This window comes from Orbicella faveolata, unplaced genomic scaffold (assembly GCF_042242905.1).
Source record: "Orbicella faveolata isolate gen_17 unplaced genomic scaffold, um_ofav_v1 contig_46, whole genome shotgun sequence".
Lineage (NCBI taxonomy): Eukaryota > Metazoa > Cnidaria > Anthozoa > Scleractinia > Merulinidae > Orbicella > Orbicella faveolata.
This window is the reverse complement of record NW_028301576.1, coordinates 28,082,181-28,107,308: the sequence shown is the minus strand read 5'-3', so window position 1 is coordinate 28,107,308 and position 25,128 is coordinate 28,082,181. Positions and strand designations below refer to the sequence as shown.

At 39.6% G+C, this 25,128-nt stretch overlaps 1 protein-coding gene and 1 pseudogene across 1 annotated transcript; both read right to left on the bottom strand.

Moving 5' to 3' along the window:
• Positions 1-13,915: 13,915 nt before the first annotated feature.
• Positions 13,916-16,114, bottom strand: LOC149099411 (uncharacterized). The gene is made up of 2 exons (XM_089278100.1): positions 15,778-16,114; positions 13,916-15,488 (listed from the first exon to the last, which is right to left on the bottom strand). Exons 1-2 carry the CDS (start codon positions 16,112-16,114, stop codon positions 13,921-13,923), a joined length of 1,905 nt encoding a protein of 634 aa, XP_089134226.1. The 3' UTR covers positions 13,916-13,920.
• Positions 16,115-21,956: 5,842 nt separating this feature from the next.
• Positions 21,957-24,215, bottom strand: LOC149099410 (uncharacterized; annotated as a pseudogene).
• Between the last annotated feature and the right edge of the window lie 913 nt (positions 24,216-25,128).

Sequence of the window (25,128 nt, the reverse complement as noted above, 5' to 3'; positions counted from 1 at the left end):
CAAAACAGATGATAAACTAAACGGCTTACCAAAATGCTGGCAACGGGGTTCTGAGAACCAAGAAGTTAGAAGTGTACCGGACGATAAACTAGCACTAAATGAACATGAAGGAATAACACAAATATATACGCAACAAAATTTACATACGACGGGAGAAAAAAGTGTGCAGAATGTGAAAAAATACATTAACATACGGAACAAAAAAGGACACAAAGAAAACACGATATATGGAAAATACCAAATATAGAAAACACGAAATAGCCACAACAATGGCGTTTGCCGATTTCCTAGATGCAAGGAAACTGGCCTTTATTTTGAACAGCTTGACAAACATTTAAAATGATGCGACCCAGGAAGGACTAGAAACGATAATTTTAGATGCCCTTCTCCAACTCATAAAAATTGTTGCCTGGTCACGAAGAGCGACCGAAATTTACAGTCGGTCAGAAGCATAAAGTGTGACAGATATCCAACAAAATCACGGCTTATCAGCTGAGCACAATGGAGTAGAAAATTTACCCATGTTATAGAGTGAAAAAGATTTTTTTGGTGCATTCATAAAGACAAACAACCGAAACATGAAGTCAAACTTGTTATCTCTTTTTAACTAGAACTGAAGTCTTAAACTATTTGGTAGAATTTTACACATTAGTAAACTACAACATTAAAAGTACGCTATCGAATTCGAAATTGCCACATTTTGTTGCAGATCTAGGGAATTTACAGCGATCAAAAATATGGTTCAAACATGAAATTAGTATTGACTCTTTAATAGCTTAATATGTCTCACTTCAAATCAGCGAAACACATTCCAAAAATTTTGCATTTCATTTTTCAGTTCATTTTGCAGTTTCTTTGCAAGTTACTGCGAGTATCCATGCTGGGCTCTGTAAATTTGTTTGCAACATTACTTTTTTTTTTAGTTAAAACTTGCTCTAGTAGAGCTGATTGTTGGGTTTGTAGTGCGAGATGTCTGCATTTCTCTCTTTGATTTTTTCATTGAATCCATTGAATAAATCTTTTTAAGTAACATGACTTGTCTCAAGGTTAAATGCTCTGGTTAAAATGTACTGACCGGCCGCAGTAAAAACTTTTTTCGGAGATATTAAAGGCACGTGGGTTACGGGGGTCGCACATGTGCGACATGACCGATATATGATACCATATGTTAATTTTTCTGCAACTCTTGTTTTTCATTTAGGGCTTTTGCTATATTTTGCCATGTTTTTCGGCTGTCTTTGCTCTCAACTTTTTCCAGGTTATCAGCCCATAGCTGCAAAAGCACCCGTTCGTCATCAAAATTCCACCGCTCTCTCTTCTGGTCTTTACCTTGCTCGGTCGCAGAGAACAAAGAAGATCTGCACAAGAAGCGAGTGTTTTTCCGGAGTACCACTATTTCTTATTATTTTAGAAACTGGTGTCAAAAGAAACTGTTACAACACATGAAACTTTTGTACCTCAAAACTGTAATATTTTAGCGGAAATGATGAGCACGTATAAATGTTTTGCAGGGATTTTTATGTGGGGCTAGAAAATTTGATCATGTGTACTTAAGGCACCCGTCAGCTGATTTTTTCTTTGTAAGAGTTTGATTGTGTTTGAAAAACAATCGCGTGATTGGGTTCAATTTAAGTTCAATTGAGTTCGATTTGGTTCGATTAGTAAAGTGAGGCCTTAAAAAGACAAGTGAGGGTATATATTCAACCTAATGTTTGCAAGGTCATCAAAAATAAAATCCCTATAATTCGATTGCGCCAGTTCACCTCGTGAAAAAGGGAAGAAGGTGTACACATTTGATTTGTTTTCACAAAACGCTAATAAAAGAAGTCTGACGTAAAATGAAACGGAGAGAAAAAAAATAGGGAAAACAATTCATTATCAATGGAACTTAGATTTGTTTTTCTTTTGTTTGGCCTTCTCGATGTTAATATTATCACAAGGAATTAGGGTAAAGCTTCCGACAAGAACAGCTCCAGCTATGGCATGATTGGAGGTATAATCTAGTGGAGATAGGGGGAGGGCCATGATATTTTAAGTCTGATGGGAGGGTCAGGAGATTTCAGTCCCATCATTAGGGAGGGTCAAATCATTTTCATCACTCAATTTAAAATCTCCACTCCCACCCTTGCCCCTGCTAATTTCTGACAAGTCCTTTAATTTCCTAGACTACGAGCGCATTGACTGAGACCAAAACAAGATGGAAACCATTGCTGTCAACGCCATTGAAATGAATTAGTTTACGTTGGCATTAATACCGGCAAAAAAACCCGGCCAAATATTGAAATACATATATTCTAAATAAAAGTTTGAATTTTGCATTCACTACACAATCGAACGTACTAAACAGGCTATGAGGCATGGGCGTGTTGGTTAAATGACAGATTTTTATTAAACTGTATGCGCCAAAGCCGTAAACGTAAACCTTAAAAAACGATGGTTAGGAATAAAGAGGACTGTACAACACCGACCAATGCTATGGCACCACCTTTGGGGTTTTAAGGCCGGTATACATTTCATGAGAAATAAAAGTCAATTATAATACAAGAAAATTTACAATATTTGTACACAATATAGGTAAAAATATTCTCCTAAAGATTGAATAAAACTACAGTTAAGTGAATACTGAGTGGACTAGAAATTAGACAAAAAATTGTAATAAATATTACAAACGTAGGTACTAAACATTTGTAAAAGCTTCAAAAGGTTAGGTGAAGCATGCGAACAGTGAAAAGAATTTTCGAACGAATAACAACGTTATTACAACATTAAGAAGGTAAACAAGATTTCCACGGGAAAGCGTAGGCAACAAGTTGTGCGCAACGATGTCATGTGTTGCATGTGTTTGGCCGGGTCTTTACTGAAAAAAAGAAATGTAGAACAGAGTGTAGAGCAATGTAACTAATATATAAATCTTCAATAACTAAAACTGTGTTCATGGCAGAAATGCGTCAAAATAAAAGTAACATGAATGTTAACAAATTTCAGCAACGGCGTAGAGTGTCATGTTCTTTGTGTTCTCATAAATAAGTGAATAGTTCTTTGGTGGCAGTGGTGGAGGAGGTGGAGGTTGAGTGACATCAGGTGATTGTGATTGTGGCTGTTCATGATTTAGTGGCGGTGAGGAAAGTTCTTCTGGTGGTGACGAAAATGATACAGAGTTTGCGGTAAATCTCATGGTGTGATCAGGAGAAGATTGGCAACAAAAAAAGCGTTTCAAAGAGTCCAAGTATGAAAAAAAGCAGTGGAGCCAGTATAATAAAACAATAAAAGGTAGCAGACGGTAGAGACGGAGATGAAGAGGTAGACGACGGTGGAGAATCAAACAAAGGCGAAGACGACGATGACAGACTTGAAAGATGTGACATTGGCAATGTAGATTAAGAGGTAGACAAGGATGAAGTAGCAAATGGAGGCGAAGATGATGGTGACAGACTTGAAAGATGTGACGTTGACCATGGAGATGAAGAGGTAGACGAGGGTGAAGTAGCAAACGGAGGCGAAGACGATGGTGACAAGCTTGAAAGATGTGATGTTGTTGATGGTGGAAATAAACATACTTGTGGACGTGCAGGCAAATTGGTGCAGTTAAAAAAGGTGGACCATTCTTGACAGTGCAGTAAATAAGCATGGTGGCAGGCAGCGTGAACAGAAAAGCAGACATCACAACAGGGCAGGATAACTTCAGTCAGCGAACATAATGGAAACAAAGTGGAACAAACAAAAATCCTTAAAAGTGGTGAACATTCAGTCATGAATAATGCCTTGAAATGGTGAATGATTGCATTCCTGTCAATTTCTGGCAGATGCCCCTCTACTGTTTCGTTGTAGAAAGGGCATATATCCTTGACTTCTCCAGTCAGCTGAACACACTTTGCTGCTCCAGCAGCAAAGGAGCAACACAAGGCAAAACAAGCGATAACACAAAGAAGTGAAGACATCTTGCCAATGCGGTCGCTAGCTCAGAATGAACTTGATTCTGCAAAATCAATAAAGATGCATTTATACAATAAACTTCCGTTGCAAATTGGCTAGCAAATCAGCTGACGAGAAATTTTACCGTCTCGGAAGCGAACACCCTCGCGACGTGAAAACAGTAATATTCAGACACTGCATTGCCCCAGGAGCAAAAAGGCAACACAAGAGGAAGCAAGCATAAAACGTTGTCATCATCTTGCTAGTTCACTCTCTATCTCAGAATGAACTTAGCTGTCCGAAATCAAGGCAAATTAAGACACGCTCATACAATTAACTTCCGTTGCAAATCAGCTCATAGCAAATAGTTGTAAAGATATTAGGAAAACAAAAGAAACATCGTCTGCAATTTTGATAGTGACAGTGACAGGAGGCAGATATTCTCAGTGAATACAAAGCACAGTGAAAAGAGCACAAAGGACAATGCACAAGGCACAAAGTCTTCCAGTACATTTCTACATTGACATAAGTGCTTGCATTGTTGAAAACACGGGAAGGGAAAGTTAAAGGAAAACAAATCGCATTAAATTAAAAGACCATTTTAAAGCAATTCAGTATGATAATTAATATGATCTAAAAGAGTTAGACTTGTAACTGGATAAAGGAAAGTAAAGAAAATAGAAAGTGGAACGTGGCAGATTGGTTTACTAGGCCTTGGGCAAATTGGCTTTTTCTAACAGTAAGACAACACCTTTTCTGGGCCTTTATTACAGTAGAGCTGTGATCGTCAAAAATAAAATAAATCTGTTTAGCGCCTTTTGAAACAACTGAGAATGAAAAACTGAGCTATGTTCAGTGTAAACTGATCTTGTAGCTAATGTCACAGTGGCTTGCGCATGAGGTGTAGCACATCTGGTTTGGAAAAGCGGACAGAACATATAAATGTAAGTAGTCAAACCACAAGTATTATATTCTTTTCTGGTAGCCTTGTGTGAATTAGACTGCAAGATGCCCTCCTTCTTCCTAAAGCTAGGGCACAGAATCTAGTGTATATGCAAATTACTCCTGTACCTTTCATGTTTTGCTGCTCTTGCACTGTATAAATTAAAAGGAAAGAAGGTCCTCGAGGTCTAGTCAGAAGTGTTTGTTGATATCAACTGCAATTTTCTGGCACCCACTGCACGAGGTTCTTTGACATTGTAGCTTTACTAGCTGTGATTGTGGCGTAGCTCAATGAAACACGTGTCGGTGCTTGGCCGAATCTGTCAGATTCTTAAACCACTTGGTGTAGTTCTGTTTTTCTTGTGCTTATGCTTATGCTTATGTTGAGCACGCTACTAGTGAAAACAGCACAAGACAAATAAGTCTGTTCGTTCTTCTTATGTTTCTGCTTATGCTTATGTTTATGGCGCGGCTGTTTTCATTTGTGCTCATGCTTATCCTTGTGCTTGTGCTTATTTTCCAGTGAAAACCAGCCTATACTGACATGTTATATTTGTGAAACAGTCCCAAGTTTTTAAAAAACATCAGATTGAATCAATTTCCTTCAGCAGAAGTCTTTTCTTGCCAAAAATTGTCACTGTAATGTTAGTTCTGTGAAATTCATTGTGCATGTCTTTCTTTCGATTACGTAAAGAGCTTACTTTGACTACTAGAAGTTTTATGATTTCACTTGAGCGATTGACTATGTTTTTTCTCAATTGCCTCTATTCATTATAGGTTTAACGAGTAAAGCAAGGGATATTTCAAAAGTTTGGTAAGTTATTTAAATATTTAACAACATTACAGTTTAACGTATTTTTGCACTGGGCCTCGATTAAACGCTGGGTCAACAAGGCGCCAAAAATTTGCCTTAGGAATGGTGGGCAAAATATGTGACTTACTTTAAAGAATAACAACTGTTGCTTAATGACCAAACATCGTGGAAACTATGAGTTCGATACTTAGTGGAACTGGAAGATTTCAAGTTTCAGTTTATTTCGTTAATATCATGGCTGGCAAGCAGTACGAAAGGGAACATATTGGAAGAAGGTTTTATTCGCGTGAAGCGCCTAATGAATCCTCGACTGCGAGAAGTCTCTCTTGCGTGAGATTATATGATCAGCGAGGCCGCTCGCTCGCTTTCGCATTTCACGCTGAAAAAAATTGCATGCAGACTTTAGAGCAAAAGGGAAAGTGCTTAGAGTAAGATGAATCCTAGCAATCCTTTTGAGAGCTTGCCACAAACGCTGCTTTTGCAAACTTCGTGGTTATTTATATCACGTTACACAACCAGATGTCTGCCTGTTAGTGTATACTATGAGTAGACCCTCCTTCGCTAAGTCCGTCATGCGTGGTGCGAAAGAATCGAAAACCGTGAGGAAAAACATTGCCAGGCGAACCCCAGGATGTCTCGCAGCCATTTTTTTCTTGTGGTTTATTTACGGTGCTCAACAGAGTAAGCGCCTGGGAGTAAGCGAAAGAGTGACTACTCGTGGTCTAGGTATAGTGGTGATGTCACATATTTTATTATCAAGATATCGATATATTGAAATGAAGCCGTGCGGCCCAAGATAGCAATAAGAGTGTGGTAAATGAAAGGGTATTTTCCATGATCCGTGAAAGGCCTTTGTTTTTCACTGTGGCTAAATGGCAGGTAATGACCGGCAGCTGCTCAAGGTTTTCAAATCACTAAATGACTGGCAGCCTGATATTTTTCTCAAATTTAGGGAATCGAACTACACATCCATTTCAAACTATCTTTTGTCAATTTTTTTTTGAGGAAGAGGCGGATGTGCACAGGCTAATTTTCAAATGCTAGCCTCCTACGCAAATCCGTCTTTGGGCTCGTCACGCAATCATCCTCCCCACGAACATCTGCTAAAACCAAGGGCACATTGCTTTCCCTCTGTTTGCGTGAGTCCTGATCATGGCTGCAGACTTTGGACGCAGCGAAATTTTGAAAGAGAATTTTACGTGTTCGCAAATCTGCGAACTCAGATGATATTAGAAAAGTGTTGCCGTTGACATGACACAAAACAGTTCTCTTCGTTGTTCTCGCCCCAAGGGAACATGTTAAGTTTATACAACATTTTCATTGTCACAATAAAAAATAAATTCAAAAACCATTCAGTGAATGAAGTCAAGAAATTGTGACATTATAGAAGATAAATAAAGAAGACAGTTGTCCAAGTTTAAGGTGTACATTCCCCCAAAGTTGAGATATATTCATCGAAATATTCCGCGCAAATTTACAGAGCGCCAGGTTGGTATTCCTCTGAAGTACACCAATACGGCAGCAAGAAAAATAGTAGTGTTCACATCTGGAACTTAGTTTGTTTATCTAAGACACTGATTATCTGCACTGAACAAACAAACACACATTTAAATTATCACTTTCCAAATACTATAACGTGTTGTAGTAAATGGCTAAAAATCACGAGTTAAATACATGTTTTTCGACAAACGCGGTCGTAGCTTTATGTCACGCACCACCATAACTCTGAAATTCAAAATGTAATTTTGATGTGATCTCCAACTGATCTTACAGAACAGAGGGTTAGGAATGTGTTAGCAGACATTCATGCGGGAGGAAGATTTCCATATCCCCTCATTTTCTATTGTGGAAATCTATCAGTCCGTGACATAACCTGCGATTAGGGTTTTTTTGAGGGGAACGGGAGAAGGGAAAAGGGAGGGGAGGGTGTGATCGCGGGTTATTAGTGACATTATGACAATTTCCAGTCAAACGTGATGCTTGCTTGCGGCGGGAAATTTGTGCCACATATGACGATCGATTCTCGACCTAAAAAAGATTTAAGTGTCAAAACCGTCTCTGAACCCGGCGTAATCTAAGTGTTTGAATTGAGATCTATAAAGATTTGTAAAGCCTTTCCGGATCGCTTTGTCCTTCTTACTCGACATATGGTAGTTTGAACATAACCGGTTTTTTCAAAAGTATCGGACTGGCTAGCGGTCATTCAATGATTTAACAGGGTGACCGGAAGTCGACCTGAAAAAGATCTTAGTGTAACAAACCATGTTCTCGTTCTCAGAGCTGAGAGTAAACCAAGTGTTTGACTTGCGATCTATAAATCTCTCATTGATCTGAAAGTTCTCAATCAACAAAAGATAGTTTGTAATGGATGTGTTCCATAAAATCATACATTCTGAAAAGAGTACATATGGGTGTTAAATTGCGTGACCAGTGTATGACCGCGACTGATCGTAATTTTCCTGGCATAGTCAATCGAACGTTCGGAAATCGAACTCAATCCGTGGATTGGGTTCGCACATTGTGTGAGTTCGATTTCCTTAACCAATCAAACTCCATCGAACAAATCTAACAGAATCGGACTCAATCCGTTAGATTGCGTTCAATTGGGTTCGGCACCCTAACTCAATTGAACGCAATCCATTAGGTGAATAATTTCGCTTGGACAAAGATTATGTTATATGGTCTCAAAAACACGAAACATGTGTTATACTGAAGTAACTCGAGCCGCGAAAAACTTGATATTGATTTTCAACACCAGTTTTACAAAAAATCAAGAGTTAAGAAATCAAAATTTCGATTTAGTTCGATTGTCCAATTATTTTTGTGTGAGTTCGATTTGCTTCGATTGCCAAACTAAATCGAACTCAATCAATGAATTGAGTTCGATTGGGTTCGATTGACTATGCTGGGTAATTTTGCAACAGAGAGATGAGAAAATGAGGTAGATTTACCTTGATATTTTTTTTAGCTTAAACGTACACTTAACACGCAATTTTGACGATAATAAGACTCTTTTGCAATATTCCCATACTTTTCAAACATACTTAAACAAAAAGTCAAATCGCTTGTGTGGGTCCCCCCTGTGAAGATCATCAATCTTTGAAAAACAAGATTCTTTAAAACTGAACTTCGATTATTTCCTACAGCCTGAAGGCTAAGAGAGAAGAAATGACAGATAATAAGAAAAAAAACAAGCCGTGAAGAAAGATTAAAAAAAGAAAAAAGAAAAGAGGAAGAAAAAAGAAGAAAGCAGAAAGAAAAAAAACAAGAAAGAAAAAAGGAGAGAAAAAAGAACAAGGAAAGAAAATTGAATTTTTTTTATTAACTAAGAAGAAAGAATGTCTGCATATAGCTTTTTATATTTTTCCAGCGATATTTATTTTAATAGCATTGGTAATAATTTTGCTTTATTGTAAATACAGATGTACATGGGAAAGTGGCAGGCAGGACCCCCAGATCAGGCTGTAGTCCCGGCATTTGTAGTCCCGGCTGGGGTACCTGAATGGGTAACCACGCCGAGGCTACTGTGCATGCACTACTATTTTAGTAGCATGTTTACCCTGGTTCGGGAAACCGCCCAACTCTACTTTCCCGGCCCTCAGTTAGCAGGCTCAACTGAAACAGTTGAGTTGGGCGTTATCTAGCTGAGGGTTTTTTTAATGTATTTTATTTAATTTGATGTCTGTTTGGTTGTCTTTGTCTGTCTATCTGTCTGTCTGTCTGTTTGTATCACTACATGTGTGACCGTCTGTTGGTTTGTATGTATGGTGTCTGACTGTGTAACTGTGTATGTCGTTACTTTGTTATTATATATAAGTGTCGTGACAGTGTGACATTCAGTTAGGATCAGGTGATCCGTAAAATTGTAATCAGAGAGACAAGTCACTGTGAAAGAGGTTTCTATCGAGAGAACACAGTAAATAGGACGCATTGTAACACTGGAGGAGAATTAAACAAGGATTTGTCGAGAACAAGTGAGTTGTGAGTGTGCGAGTTCAAGTGCACCCCACAAGTTTGGTACAGAGGTAAACTTTTGCTAATCATTAGTTCGCAAGGAGTTGTGATTTCTTTTCAGCACAATAAAATTGTACTGACTTTCACTGGGCCGGGCGGATGGGTTATGTCCCCAAACTATTGAATTGCTCAAAATTAGATCAGTAGTCTTCCTGTCGTTCAATTTTACTGGGGAACCATTAAATAAAATAATAGCCTGGTATCCTGAGAGACAAAACAACAGGCACCTGGCAAGCAAAAAACAAATATATGATCTTTCGTGGCGACTACAGCTTGGTTTGAGTTGTTAAAAAAGTAGGTAAAAGATTTCTTTTGTGTTAACGTTAAGTTCATTAGTAGTTGTCACACTTAAATTCAATGCATGCATGCATAACATGATAAATGAATTTAGCCAGCCCACTCTGCAAAATTCGGAGAAGTTTAGCCTTCAGTAAACAAATGCCCTTTGTGCGTGAATTTAGAAGAAATTTTCAAGGGCTTTCAGTGCTTTCCATGGTCTCTGTAGAAGACGCAAAATAAAAAAAACTAACACAGATAAGTCGAAAAAAAGAAGTGAAAGACAAAACAAAAAAAAAATCTTGCTCCACCAGGCTTCGATCCTGGGCCTTTATGAATTACATGTGATACACGTGCAACATACTGCTCTCCCAACTGAACTATGGAGCAAACGATACTAAATTGTGCCAAATTTAATTATATATCACGACCTACTGCAACGCTGGTACACCTGGTTAATGTTCTTGACAGCCGTTTATTCAAACATGACCACAAGCGGTCGCTGATTTTATTTCACTGAATTCGCTTTTTGAAACGCTACACGCTCAAATGCTCAAACATCACTTTAAAAAAAGACCTTGAAAAGTTTAGTGACAACGGCATAGATAATTGGGCGAATCTTTCGATACACATGCTACTTTATTAATCGAAGGTGTATTTCAATGCGAACTTAACGGTTTACTCTAGCACTAGCAGCATCGATAGTACGGCCTATTTTAATGTTTTTGTTTCACAAAGGAGAGAAATTAACAGGAAAAAAAGGGCCTGATGTTGTGTTGAACCGGTCTAATGACAAAATGATAACGTTCGCGACGCGCAGTGCTTTTACCGCATGTGCGAAGAAGACAACATGACTGCCTTCCATAGCGTTCCACAAAAGCAATACTTGTATTGGCTCGAACAACTGGGTCGCTGATATTCGCTTTTTGAAAACTGCATGATCAAATGCTCAAACTTCACTTTACAAAGAGACCTTGAAAAGTTTATCGAACACACCATCGATAAAATAGGCGAATCTTCCGATACACTCGGAATGTTATTAAGCAGTGTTAACATGAGTGATTTAGGGCCTCTTTATATGAGCCCGGTAACCGCGCTGGCTCGACTGTGTACTGTGCTTTGCTTGTTTCAGTTGTTGGTTTTATTGGCTGGGCGAACCAGACTTCGATTTCGAACTAAAAATAATCAGCAATAAAAGGAAAAACGAGAAGCCGTCCAAGACGAGTTGTCAAGTGTAGGAGAGTCTTTGTCAGTGTTGAACCAGCGAATCTGACTAGCAATATCTCAACAACCTTGTGCCTTACTGATTGAGCTACGAATGCTAAAGTACCGCTTGCGGGGAAATTCTGTGTATGTATAAGAATTTGTCCACGTGGCATGCATGTGCGTTTTCACGCCATTCAGCGAGGCGATCGTGAAATCGATGATCGTTTCAAACGAAGCTTGATGACGAACCAGAGCAACAATTTGCAGAAAATCGTTTCAATCAATTTTAAAAAAACAGCTGTCCAAGACGGGTTATCAAGTGAAGGAAAAATGTCAAAGCCAGTGTCGAACCAGCGGATCTGACAAGCGTTGTTTGGCGGCTGAAATCGACAATAGGTTTTTCTTGTTAACAAAAAGAAATTAAAGAGAAGAGCAAATAGAGGGAAAAAAACAGGGGAAAAATTCAGGATTTGAACCAACCCTCTACTAAATTGAAAAGCACATGCAAAAATTCAGGCACTTTTGAAGAAAAAAAAAATTTCACCCGAAAAAGTCACTTACGTCAGTCTTGCACCAAGCCATTCAATTAGGGTTAGGCTCCCCGTTGTTGTGTTGGACATCGATGATACCAAAGTAGACCCCAGAATCTTCATCTTTTTGACCCACGCCAGCCCAAAAGGTTGGTTGTCTCGAGTCCTCCAGGCTCCAACCCGCATAGCTTCAGATTTGAAATGATTTAATTTGGGACCTGACCCTTTCTCATAGAGGGAGACGACTTGGAGTATAGCACACAAGGACTGAAGACTTCTGAGAAATCCCGTGGTGTCGTCGGCTTATTGTCCAACCTTAAAACATCTACCTCTCGCCCCGGTAAGAGAAAGCCTTCAATTTTGGGGTATTTCAAATTTTGGCAGCAATGACTTCTACACACAAAATATACAGCATGGGGAAGAGGGAATCTCCCCAGCCTCACTCCATGCTGTAATTCAAATTTCTGAGATAGCCAACCATTGACCATGATCTGCATGTTAGCCCCACAATACAATGTCGAAATCCATCTACAGAAAGAGGGGCCAAAACCAAATGCTGTAGTAAATTCATTAAGGCGGGACTTAACCTAAAATTTAAAAGTGTTCTATGAAGACTTCAATTGTGCTGTAGAAGATCAGGCAGAAGCTTGGGAGTGGTTCAGCATCAAAACAGGCGTCAAGCAAGGATGCAATATGTCTGGATTTCTACTCTTGATAGCTATGGATTGGATTATGAGAAGGACTGTAGGAAAAGGAGAAAACGGAATCAGGTGGAACTTTACATCTAAACTTGATGATCTAGATTTTGCAGATGATGTGACGCTTTTGTCTTCTACTAAACAGCATATACAGAACAAGACTACTAAAATGAATGAGGAAGCAAGACGGGTTGGACTGAAAATCAACAAAGGAAAGACAAAGGTGATGAGGATCAATGGGAAGAGTCAGGAGAAGTTGCAGTAGATGGGCAAGATATCGGGAAAATTGAGGAGTTTAATTATCTGGGGGCTACCATTTGTAAGGAGGGAGGAGGAATGAAAGATCTGAAAAACAGGCTGTCCAAGGCAAGGGGCACATTTGCCAGACTCAAAAGAATATGGAACTCAAGGAACATCATGAAGAGGACCAAGCTTAGACTGTTTAAAACCTTAGTTGTACTGGTGCTACTGTATGGATGTGAGACATGGAAGATGAACATGGGAGATGACCAACGAATATATGTGTTTCACAACAAACGCCTCAGGAGGATTCTCAAAATAAAATGGCAAGATCACGTTACCACTAGAGAGCTCCTTGAGAAGGCAGAGACGAAGTTCCTTAGTGAAGAGGTTAAGAGGAGAAGATGGAAGATGACAGGGCATGTCCTACGACAAAACAGAAACAGCCATACCAACATAGCCCTATCATGGACACCTGAAGGAAAAAGGAAGAGAGGAAGGCCTAAGACCACCTGGCGAAGAAGAGTTGAGAGAGAGAGGAACAGCGCAGGATGGCGTACATGGGATGAGGCAAGAGCTGCTGCAGCCAACAGAGAAAATTGAAGGCATTCTGTGGAGGCCTTATGTGCCACGAGGCACAAAGAAGCTAAGTGAGTAAGTGAAGTAACCTAAAATTTGCACCTTTTTGCAATGATTTGTAACTTCTAAGGGTTTCACTCAAACCATACAAAACCATGTATCAATGGAAAGCTTATGAACCACAGATTTTAGAAATAAGCAACATTTTTGCATTGCGGTTATGTGTAACCTGATATGGGTCAAATATTGTGACCCCATACTGTGTATGACCTGAGTGTACTTGAGAAAAGATATCTTGCCACAGATTATCTAGAATTTTGAGTTTTTTAACTTAATAGACAGTTTAGAAGCTATTTTATGGGATGAGTATAGAACTTTGTTATCAAATAAATACTTTGGCTACAGTGCCAACTTAAAGTGGGCCCAATTTTTCGGGGTCAATTTTGGAGCCATTTTTCCTTGTAACTTTTTCCAAATCAAACATACGGAAAAGTTCTATGCTCATCCAAGAAAAGACTTTGAAAGCAATAAACACTGAAAATTTCAAGTTTATTGGTCAAATCCTTCAAGAAATATTTTTTCTCAAAGTCAGAAAGAGCATATTCTGAGAAAAACTGATAGAAAGTTGGAACACTCAATTTAAGGTTGTTCATAGCACTCATGATGCATTTAAGTCATGAATTTGAATGAAATTGTCCATTTCAATCAATTAGAAGCTGCCTGCTTCATATGTGATGCCCTCAGCCTCCCTGAGGACGTCTTCTCTGCGTGTACGCAGCAGCTGCATCCCTTGGCGGCGTTTCTTCTCTTTTGCAGAAGCCTGCAGGTCTGATTTTTTGAGCCACCTCTTGTCCTTTTTCTCTGATGCCTTTTTTGGAAACATTCCAGCTGGAATGGAGAGTCTGTTCATTACACTCATTCTGCTTGCAGCTCCACTGTGAAAGTGGCAAACAGCAGAAGCCACTGCGCAACAGATCACCTTAACACCATGGTGTTTATGTTTTGGGCAACGAACCCAAACCATTGAGTTGATACACTCATTGCGGTTTTGTGTAGCACTACGCACACATCTTTCAAGGAGCTTTGTTTCACTCAATGTCATGAAGGTAGGGTGCAACAAATCAAAGAATACCTCTGACAAACAGTCCTCTGCATCATGGGTTGAGGTTCCTGTTGCAGAGTCTTGTTGCCATCTACACCATGAAGACTCACCAACGGGACAGAAGCAGTGTTGTTTGGCTGGGTCTGGAGAATGAACACTGTGGTGAAGGATAGCAATGATGTATTTCTTCATGGTGTAAACAGCAACATTAATCTCTCTCTCAGTTGGGTTTGCCTTTGACAAAGTATTTTGCCTGATGGCCAGTCCATAATACTTTTGAAGGCGTTTAATACGACCTTCTGTTAGGCAGCCCTTCCCACCAATAGGTTTTCCATCAGCCAGTTTACCTTTGGTGCTAGCTTTTAAGTTGATCAGATGCTTCCCCATACGCTTTTGTACATGTCCAACACAGTCAAGTTTTTCAACTTTGTATCCATCATACATGTTTTCAACAGCATTGAAGGCCTTACTGTCGCCATCAGAAACCATCCACCTGTACCTTAGGTTGTGTCGCTGTATGGATCTGCTCCACAAAACTGTCGCACCTTCGGCTTCCATTGCAGGTGAGCTACCATTAAAATTAACATCACATTGATTTAAAGCGAGGTGCTCAGTTTGCCATTCCTCAAATTCCACATCACTCTGACACTGACTCTTCTTCAGGGAACATTTTCGGCATTCCTTGGAAAGGACATGGTAGTCAAGTACCTCTCCAGTGTCCACTGCTATAGCAAAGACTACACCGGTTAAGGATGTAAATCCTCTTTTGGCCCATGTGCCATCAAAGGACACTGCTGCATCCAAAACATCATCACTGTTCAACTCTCCATTTTCTTTTAAAATGTGGGCATGCACCCTTTGCCCCGCAGACCTCATTTCATCATCAGCTTCAGCCTCCAAATCTTCCAGAATGATGTCGACTTGTTTGTAGTAGGCAGGCTCAGATAAACAAGGCATGTTCATAATACTGCAAAAGGACACAAGTCCTTTGTAGCCACCTCCTGTTTCGAGGGAATGATAAACGGCACGCCGATTTACATCGAAGGACTGCCCTCTCTTGGTTATAGTGGATGACGTTTTAAGTGGTCTAGCATCAAGGCATACGCTGCACTCCACCAAGAGATCAGCCATTAATCCATTTCTCCCAGACGAGTTTTCTTTTACAGTTAAAGAGCCTACAAAATGACATGGGCATTGACTACAGTTAAAACAAAATCACTTGTTCATGAACATTTGAATTTGTTTACTAAGCACATAATGCAAAAAGATGATTGACCTTTTTAAAGTGATCTTAGTACTGAAATATTTAATTATCAGTGACAAATCTGTTCAAGAAGATCAACCCAATCTAGCTAAAATAACTGAAAACAGTTTTGACTGCAATATATTGTCTTTTTAACAGTAATAAGCACGGAATCACTTGGCAGAGGTAGTACTCTTTACATGTATGTTATAATTTCTCACCTTCCTTGCAAACATGAGCTTCTGACAGTGTCGAAGACAACTTTGTCAAGTCTACGAGCCTATATCCCTCTCCCAGGGAAGCCGTTTCATTATCAAAACATTCTGGAAAACTATCAGAATAATCTTCTGGCATCATTTTCAGTCGGGAAGCACTCAGCGATTGATCATTTTCAGAATCCGATGAAGGTTGTTGACATGATACACCAGCCACTAGTTCGGGAACTCCACTATCATCTGGTGGCGTTTTCTTCGCTTTTTTCGTGTGCCTCTGAATGCCAGTGAAAGGGTTTCCTTTCCATTTCTTTCTGTAAACATTTTTCTTCTTTCTTCTGGGCATTTTGGACCCAAAACTCACTGTAAGAAAGCTACCTCTTGTTCTCTCAATCTCCACTGTTGTGATAAAACGTTCGGTTTGAGGAATTTCGATCCCATGAGGTCTTCGAAAGTCTTAAACATCATGTAATAGGTCAGTTTCCTCACAACAGTGGAGGAGGATTTGTGGGAATTGGATGGACTGCAGGGAAAGAAATCGATGTAAAACCAAAAAATGCTACTTTGCGTTGCCATGGTAACTGAAACTGTTTTTTCACTGTACTAAATAAAATGCTGAGCGGAGAAAGGGGAGTTAGCCTTGGTATGCTCTCCCTCGCAGTTGCTGTATTTGTGGCAGAACCTGCACCTCCCAAACAGCCACTGGCATTGCCCCTCTTCCAGGAATGGCAGAATGGTGTATGTATGCAGGAGTCTGGGCTGCCTGAGGAAGACTGAGGAAACCCAGGAAGAGAGGACGACCCCGGTTACAGTAAGGATGATGTTGGCAAACGCAGATGAAATTATACAGATCCAAATTCATTTGAACCAATCATTAAGGCCCAAGGCAGCGGGCATCCCTTCTGAAGGAGATCATATTCAAGCCAAGCCAGACCTTTGACAGTGTTAAGGACTGTAAGTGCTTACTTAAGATGGTACCAACAGAAATCTTAAATGTGACTTACGTGTAGCTCTAAGAATTCTATATTGCATAAATCATGAAAACATGAGATGAGGTCATTTTCATACAAAGTAGGTTCCAATACACAAAATAACAATAACAATGCAAATTTCTGTAGATTTTTTGCTGAAATATTACTGCCTAACCCAGTTGGAGGGAACGAACTTGAGACAGTTATACATGTAAGAAATTTAATTAAAAGCAGAAACACCAAAAACAGTTTTTGCTTTCACAGGGATGGCATGATATCAATAATATGGATATCTGTTGATCAAAATGAAACAACTTGTAAATCATGAGGTTGACTGGTTGAATTTACAAGCTTTTTGGGTGTTCCTGAACATTCTATGGGAAAGAGTTTAATAGGCCCTTTGCAGGATCCGGTCACATGGTATGGAATTAATTACGCTGGGATGCAAGTTACACAGTGGAACTTTCAAAACAAAGGAACTCGTGCCAGTCCAGTGTGACTTTCCTTTGTTTTGAAAGTCCCACTGTGTAACTTGCATCCCAGCATAATTAATTCCGTACCATGTGACTGGATTGTGCAAAGGGTCTATTGAATGCATATTCTGTCAAGTAAAGCCCTAGATTTTAGTTTCTTTTATTGCTTAGATGAACCACAATTGAGGTTGGTTCAGCTTTTGTTTTCTTTCAGTGGTTTGCTTATATTTGCTAGTACAGGTAGCAACATTTTTCAATCAAAATATTTACTGTTAGTGATTGATCCTCTGTGTCATCGACTCATTCACTTATGACTCACTCAAGAAAGATTTTGTCTCTGATCAGTCTTCATTTCAACAAAAGAGCTGTTTGTTACGAGAATAAAATAAAATAAAAAAGTTGTCTGTACGACGAAGCATGCCTTCACTGTTTAGACTGAGAGTCCTAAAACTTTTTTAGCATGTATTTGAATATCTTATGATGATAAGCCCGCCACCCACCCCACCCTGCGCCGCTCTGTTTTCACTCAGCAGCTGGTCAGCGGTCATGTTTATGAGGTAAACATGGCAATCACTTCCTGATTACCATCCTTGCCATCAGAAAATCAAAATACCAGCATGAGATTGCCTTGAAGATGAAGCAGTTATGTTATTTGATTTGTACTTCACATTCTAGTCGAAGCTTAGGTGGCACAGGTTATTTCTTATGGTGGAATTGACAAGGGGAATTCGAACACTAGTTGTAGAGTTTGAAGTGTTGGAAGAAATGGTCGCATGGGGATGTAGGAATAGTAAGTTTAACGAACAATTTCAAATTTTGCTGCTTGAATTGAAAGTAAAGTTCATTTGAATGCTTTCATATGTATTTCTGACGGTTTTAGATCTACCTGCTTGATTTATATCTGCTACGCTTCGTTTTGACAAGTCCCTCAAAATGGTGGCCAAACTTGGAGATTGCTGAAAATTAGGTAAGTTCATGGAGTTATAAAGCTTCAGTAAAGGTTGGGCTGCAAAGTTTTTTTTCTATATTTACCTTTTCTATGGCACCTACTTCCTAGCTATGTTAGTTGGGTCAGTTAAAAACACCTCACTTTTTCAAAAATTTGCCCTTAATTTGATTGGTTTTTTGCGTGACTTAAGCAAACCGATAAGCTGTCACTCAAGTCTTCCTGTTCACTTGATTGAAACGTGATGTTCACGAAAGTCACCTTGATGGATAAGATGGAGTTAATATACATGGCTGTGGTATTTGTTTTTTGCTGAGTCCTGTAGTTTTTCGTAAATTGTCCTCCAAAGTTGTCTCAAATTACAGTCTTAAAAAGTGTCACATCAGGCCTTCGCTCGAGTGAAATTTAATTTCCATAAAACTCTGAAAAATAAAGAGATCCAATTAAATGGATTGTGGTTTTAGTATAGGTACATGAATGTCTTACAACACACAAGAAATGAGCTAAATCTGTCTCAAGCAAAATCGACCGGACCGCTCTTACAGAGACACTCTCTTAACTTTTGGAAATTGATTTTCGAATTTGAGGAATTTTCACTTTTAATGGCCACTCTCGGCCACCATACCTCAGTGCGCAAGCCAGGTGTGCCAAACCTTACACCATGGCACGTCTTAAACAAAGGCTTTAGGATATGTTGCTGAATGGTTGCTTCAATTTCAATTCATGCCTTGCTACACTAGTCCTAAAACCTCTTCAGTGAAACTGAGTATTCTGTCTAGAATGCTAAACAGTTTGCAGAGTTTATAAGTGACCAGGAAGTAGCCAATGATGAACTGATTGTGTCTTTTGACGTGGTTTCACTATTCACCTCCATACCAATCGACATGGCTATAGACATTCAACGAAAACTCAAGGGATCTGATGGTTGGAAGAGTCACACACAGCTGTCCAAAGGCCAAGTCCTGGATCTACTCTCCTTTCTCTTGCACAACAGCTATTTTGTATTTGAGGGAACCCAACACCATCAGGTGTCGGGGTGTGCCATGTAATGCAAGAAGTTGAAGAGAAAGTGTTAGAAACTTCACCCTTAGACCAAAGTGGCACTGGTCTTAGTAGAGTAAAAACATTAATTATGGGAATCCACAAGAGCCTAAAAAACAGTGGCGTGAAACTTGAAGGATTTTCGCTTGACAACTGTTGCGCCTGGAGGCTTTTATTACAAGGGGTGTTTGGACTTCTTGCAATCAAACTTGACGTATTTCATGCTGTGCAACAAATTAGCAGCAAAATAAGAAAGAGACATCCACTAAGAAGAAAATGCCTAGATGCGTTTCATTCAGTCTTCAGGGAGAATGATGATATAGAGAAAGACCGCAAACAACCCACTCCCTCAAGAGAAATTATGTTAAAAAACTTAGCTCAGTTTCAGGAGAACTGGAGTAATATTGCTTTTGGTGGAGAGAATATTCTTTCAAAACAAGCTTGTGATGAACTAGACAAGTTAAAAGTGCACATACAGAAAGGTTGCCTAGAAAATATACCTCCAAAAGCTGGAACTAGGAGGTAGGAATCGAGTTAAAGTGGCCGTGGCAAGTTTTGGAACTTGTCTATACAGATGGAGTGAAAGAGGGCTATCATCACCAATAGCCCCAATCACGGAATATCAGAACTTGACAGTTATTTCTGATGATCAAGACATTTTTGGAATCGGTGTTATTCAGGAAAACGATAATGTTGATGACTTTGTTAATGACCCTGAGCTGAGTGCCTCCAAAACGGAGTCTAATCATGGCAGCAGCGAGTATGGGGAAGATGGCAATGATGACATTGAAAGAGTGAGGGAGGAAGATTCTTATCAGAGCATTCTCAAATACACACTGTAATTGAGGGCCATTGCTAGGAACATGCAAGCAAAATGCCAAGCACCCACTTTGAAAGAAAATCTGGCCCAGTATACGGGAAGACCTCTTTTACTATTTTTGTCAAATGAGCGCTCTTCAAGATCAGATGCAGGAGACTGCAATGCAAGGTTAAAGGCCGTTTTAAGGGCGTTTGGCTTTGCTCTGTTGTCCGATGCCAGGGGACGGAGACTGTTTTTTTCACTGATCTCTGAATCTTTGACGTTTACATTAATAGCAGAGAACTCCGACATCAAGTCTCATTTGAAATCGATTGGGCTCAGCAGAGATATGCCTGAAAACGAGAAGGTAATCGTTCTTCAGAGCCTAATCGTGAAGGAGTTTTTCAGGCAAAATTGGCATGTTTATGAGCCATATCTTGTGACATCAACTGATCATCATCTTTAAATCGGTAATATTTTTATTTGTTGTTTACAGGTCGGTACATAAAGCCTGGTTTTCTTATGTCTGGACAATCCCAGATGATCAGGGATTTTACTTTTTGCTGACTGTCGGATATTCACCAGAGGTCTGTCCCAGATTTTCGCGATTATGAATTGGCGGGAAATGGAAAGTGTACCAAAAATCGAAACTTGAACACAAATGTGATAGGGGGACTGGAGCCCACCAATTTAGGGGATTGGTAATGAGTGAAATCTATTGCCAACAGACACTGACCTCCCCGACAGTACAAATTTGAGTTTTCATCAGGGATATCTGCGATTTCGAGTTTCATTAGTCAGCAAAATGAGGAACAGAAGGGAAACAGTAACATCCCAGACCGTCTGGAATTTTCTTGACATATGAAAACCAGGCTTAATAGCCATGGTGAACCAAGCATACTCACTGAGTTTGTTTACCATGGCAGTAACAACAAAGTTGGTTAAAAGGTCTAGATAGCAGCAGACATGTAAATATTTTAAGGAAAACGACCAATTTTTTAAGTTTGCAAGACATGTTTCGACAGAGCTTCTGTCATCTTCAGTTGAATGAATGATTACAAAGCAAGTTGAATAATAAGTAGGCAGAAATGCTAATTAAGACAAATAGTAACAACAGAACGTGAAGAGGTGTCAGTTAAAAGGATAATTTTAGATTTACATGGTGTAATTGCTGATTGAGGGAAGGTAGTTCTTTTTGAATATGAATAGCCTCCTTTATCTTGAGTTGAAAGCTGGTAGTGGCGTGATCTAAAATATGAAAGCAGTCTATTGAACACAATGAGCGACAACGTTCAGAATTCTGAAGATGTTTGAAGATGTGAGAGGCCCTATCAACGGCTAAGTGCTCACGTACGCGTGTGGAAAAATGTCGGGAGGTTTCGCCGACATAACAGGCATTACAGCCCGCACATGTAAACTTATAAACCACACGTGAACGAAGCCCGTCGGGGATAGGGTCTTTCACACCAAAAAGGTTACCTATCTTGAAGGAAGAAAAAACTAATTTGATGTCTAAATCATTACAATAGCGCTTGATTAAGTGTCGAATCTTCTTCTGAGTGATGACAGAAAAATGGCCTATGTATGGCAGCTTAAATTGAACTAAGGATAGAATTGAACCACAGCCTACACAAGGTGGAGCACCACAGATGAAACTTCTTTAAGTATTAAACAAGATGTTCTGATAACTGCCATTGGAAATTTGTGGGGAGATGTAGTAAGATAATAAGACGTAAGGGGCCTAGATATCACCCTCCCACCTTACCACCATACACTTACCCTAGTTTCATATTATGCAAAATATGGTACTCCATATACTACTATTGCCCGTTTCTGTTGAGTATTGCATTCATTCATGTTGTTTGTGACAACCCTATTGCATGATATGGGGTACAAAGCCTTTGACTGACTGGATTTGTTTACAGACAAACTTGTTTACATCAAGTTGAACTAAAAGTTTACTCAAAGGGGATAACAGATGGGAAAAGATTTGTCAGAGCTGAGCAAACTCTGATCATACTGTCAATCAAGGGACACTTTGCAGTGTTGTTAGAACAGGTGAGGTAATCCAATAGTAGAGTTGACTGCAAAAATAGTATATTTTTGCCCCAAAAGTCCAATGACACACTCCACATGTATTTGCACATGTGCAATTCCCCCTGTCCTTTCTACATCAAATGGGTCTAGTTGGGTCTTGCCTTTTGTGAAGGCCAGGATAGCTAACTGTGCTTGGTAGAGTGCGACGTTTTTACTAATTGTGAATCCTCTGTCAGCCAACACGAGGTCCTCGGCCTTGAGATTATTTAGTAAACCTCACCTCTCTGTTAAGTATTTATCAGAAGTCCGTCCTCCCCATGCTTTTGATGTAAATCATACCAATCCTTGAAGTGTGATTCCGAGAGTACTTTCACTGTATTGTGATGCTTATAATTCGAAAACATTTGTGACCTTGCAAGCAGATTGGAAGGGCATTCTATAAAAACTTCTATTTTGATTGTTGTTTTCTTTCGGAAAGAAAACTGGAAACACAATAGGCATTGTATGCCATAACTCATCTCTTTCTGGCCACCTATTGAGGGGAGATACCCTTACATCCACAACAGTCGACCATGTAGTAAATGTCCTTTTAACAGTTCAAAGAGAGACCCCAAACCGAAAGGCGAGGTCTTGTAGTGGAACATTCAGTCTTAGTTTGATTAAAACCATAACGAATTCTTGAAATAATGTCAGTGTTTCTCTCTTTCGACTAACAAACCAGGCAAACCAGTGTAAAACTGCACCCTATCTTCATTGTTAACAAAGTACTCTTCTGTAAAAGGCTGGACGACTGTCTCCTTGAATAAGTATTAAAATTCATCAGTTTGTGTTACTGTACAAGTTTCGGTTTTTACCGTAAATTCTGAGGTCATTGTCTGAGTTGTAGCATCCACCGTTGTTTGCTCAAGATTGAGCGATGCTTCACTCTCATCTTCAATTTCACTGTTGGCTTGCTCAGCATCTGTTGCTCCATCTTGTTCAAGATTTTCACCCAGCACAGGCTCCTTAGAAAAAATTATTTCTTCAATTATTGTCTCCTCCAGCTCGTAATATTTAGTGACGAGTCTGCAGTATTGCCCATTGCATGCGGGTTATCGTGGTAAGTAAAACTGCTGGGGGAAACATTCAACATTTTTTTGAATTCCTGATATGAGACATAACCATTTTAGTCCTGTAATATAGACAGGAACTATCATCACCGCATGAGTATAACACACCCTTAGCTGACATGTTGTTGTGTAGCTACCTGCCTCACCAGTGTTGGTAAATTTTACATATAGTATCTTGATGACTCTTTAACTTTCTTCCTTTTCCTCTCAGATTTTGTAGTGAAAGAAGGAGGGAAGCTGGCTGCAATAAAATGCCTTCAGGAACAAGATCAGTTCAATAACCACAAGGGCTAGTGGATGGCAGCTTTCAAGGACTGTCGAGAGGGATGCTTCGTACTAGGATGGGTACAAGCATCTTGTGTCAGGAGAGCAGTAAGCATTTCGTGTCAGGAGAACCTGCTAAAGACTGGGATCATTTTAACATGGATTGGTTCCCTACTTTGTGTCTTGGGCATTCTAAACAACAATTGAAAGACCCCGAGGCAGCTGAAGCTCGGTCTCGAAAAGCTGCCAAAAGACAGAAGTGTCAATCTGAGTTGCTTGAAAAAGAGATAAAAGAGAAAATGCTAAAAATTGACAAGCCAGGGGAGACAAAAAAAAAACTAAGAGCCTAGAAAAACTACCTTGAAATGCTCTGCTACAATCTGAGGCACCTTGCCAGCTCTTGGTAAATCACCATAACTACCAGTTGCTAGAAAAGATAGAAAATAATTGAGCTTATGGAACAATCTTGTCAGCAATTTGGCTGTGCCTCTTTATGCGCCATGTTCTAATCAGCAGTTCGCAAGTTTCCAGTAATTCTCTAATTTCTGTGACCTTGTGGATTGTGTCACAGACATCCCCTGGACTGGTGGGGATGCCCAGTTCTCTTGTCTGGTATGCCTCCATTTCCATCCCTTCTGGGTAAAGCGTGGTGCAACTGCAAATTTTTTCAAGAAAGACATCTCCAATCTTGATCGCCGCAGCACAGTTAACCTTTGGTCCTGAATAACTGGCTGCCAATGGGGTTTTCAGCGGCAGTTTCTTAATCATGTCTAGGATAAAGCGCTCAACATCAAGTCCAAGTTCCATTAGTTCTTAAGGCACATGTCGTTTCCCCTTTTGACAGTTTTCAAGAAATGACCCATGGTTAGTGGATGATTAACTACAGCAGTGAGACAATGTTTACACAACGATTAGATAATTAGATGTTTTCAGACGATGATGACGAATATGGTAAGACGATGATAAGACATTTATTTTATGATGATCAATGAGACAACTAGAAGATGTAACCACGAGATTTAAACCTGGTGATGAAATTTCCTGTAGGTTACACATTGCAAATTCTACCACATCAAATAACAAGGTCATACATATCACCCTTAACTCTGACCAGAGCCTGCACACAAGCAACCAAGTGTAATTGGACGAGAATGTCAGAGATAGTTTCCTGAGTACCTTAGACACCACTTCTGACATTTGGATTGTTCCTGCACAGTGTTTAAGGGTGCAAAATATCAAGCAAAACAAGGCAACCACATCAACAGAAAAAATTTTACATGAAACAAGGTGAAACTTTGACTGCCTGTATCCTGTTTCAAATGTAACCTTACAATGTATTGTTTTATGTAACAACTTAACCTGCAAATATCAAGTGTAACAGCTATAATCTCTGTTTTTACTTTCTGTTCTCTCTTTTGAGAGAGAACAAGAGTAACTTACAGAGATTGTATTGAGAAGTGAAAACAACAACCACATGTTTCATATATTCACTTGCATTCTTCATCATCTACGGGTATATAACGAACTCACGACATGATCAGCTCCCAGTTGGCTTGATAGCTCAGTTGGTAGAGCACCACACCGGTATGGCAGAGGTCATGGGTTCGAATCCAGTTCAGGCCTGAATTTTTTTCAGGCTTTAAAATTCAGAACTGCTTAAGTTGTGTATTTAACTGTGATGATCAATCATGTCTTCATAGAAGACATAATTGATCATCAC

What these genes read in the sequence shown, in the direction of transcription:
- LOC149099411 (XM_089278100.1), bottom strand. Translation starts at nt 16,114, where the DNA reads ATGCCCAGAAGAAAGAAGAAAAATGTTTACAGAAAGAAATGGAAAGGA. An exon ending in AGCTCATGTTTGCAAGGAAG is followed by an intron (nt 15,489 to 15,777) that starts GTGAGAAATTAT and finishes GTCATTTTGTAG; the next exon opens with GCTCTTTAACTGTAAAAGAA.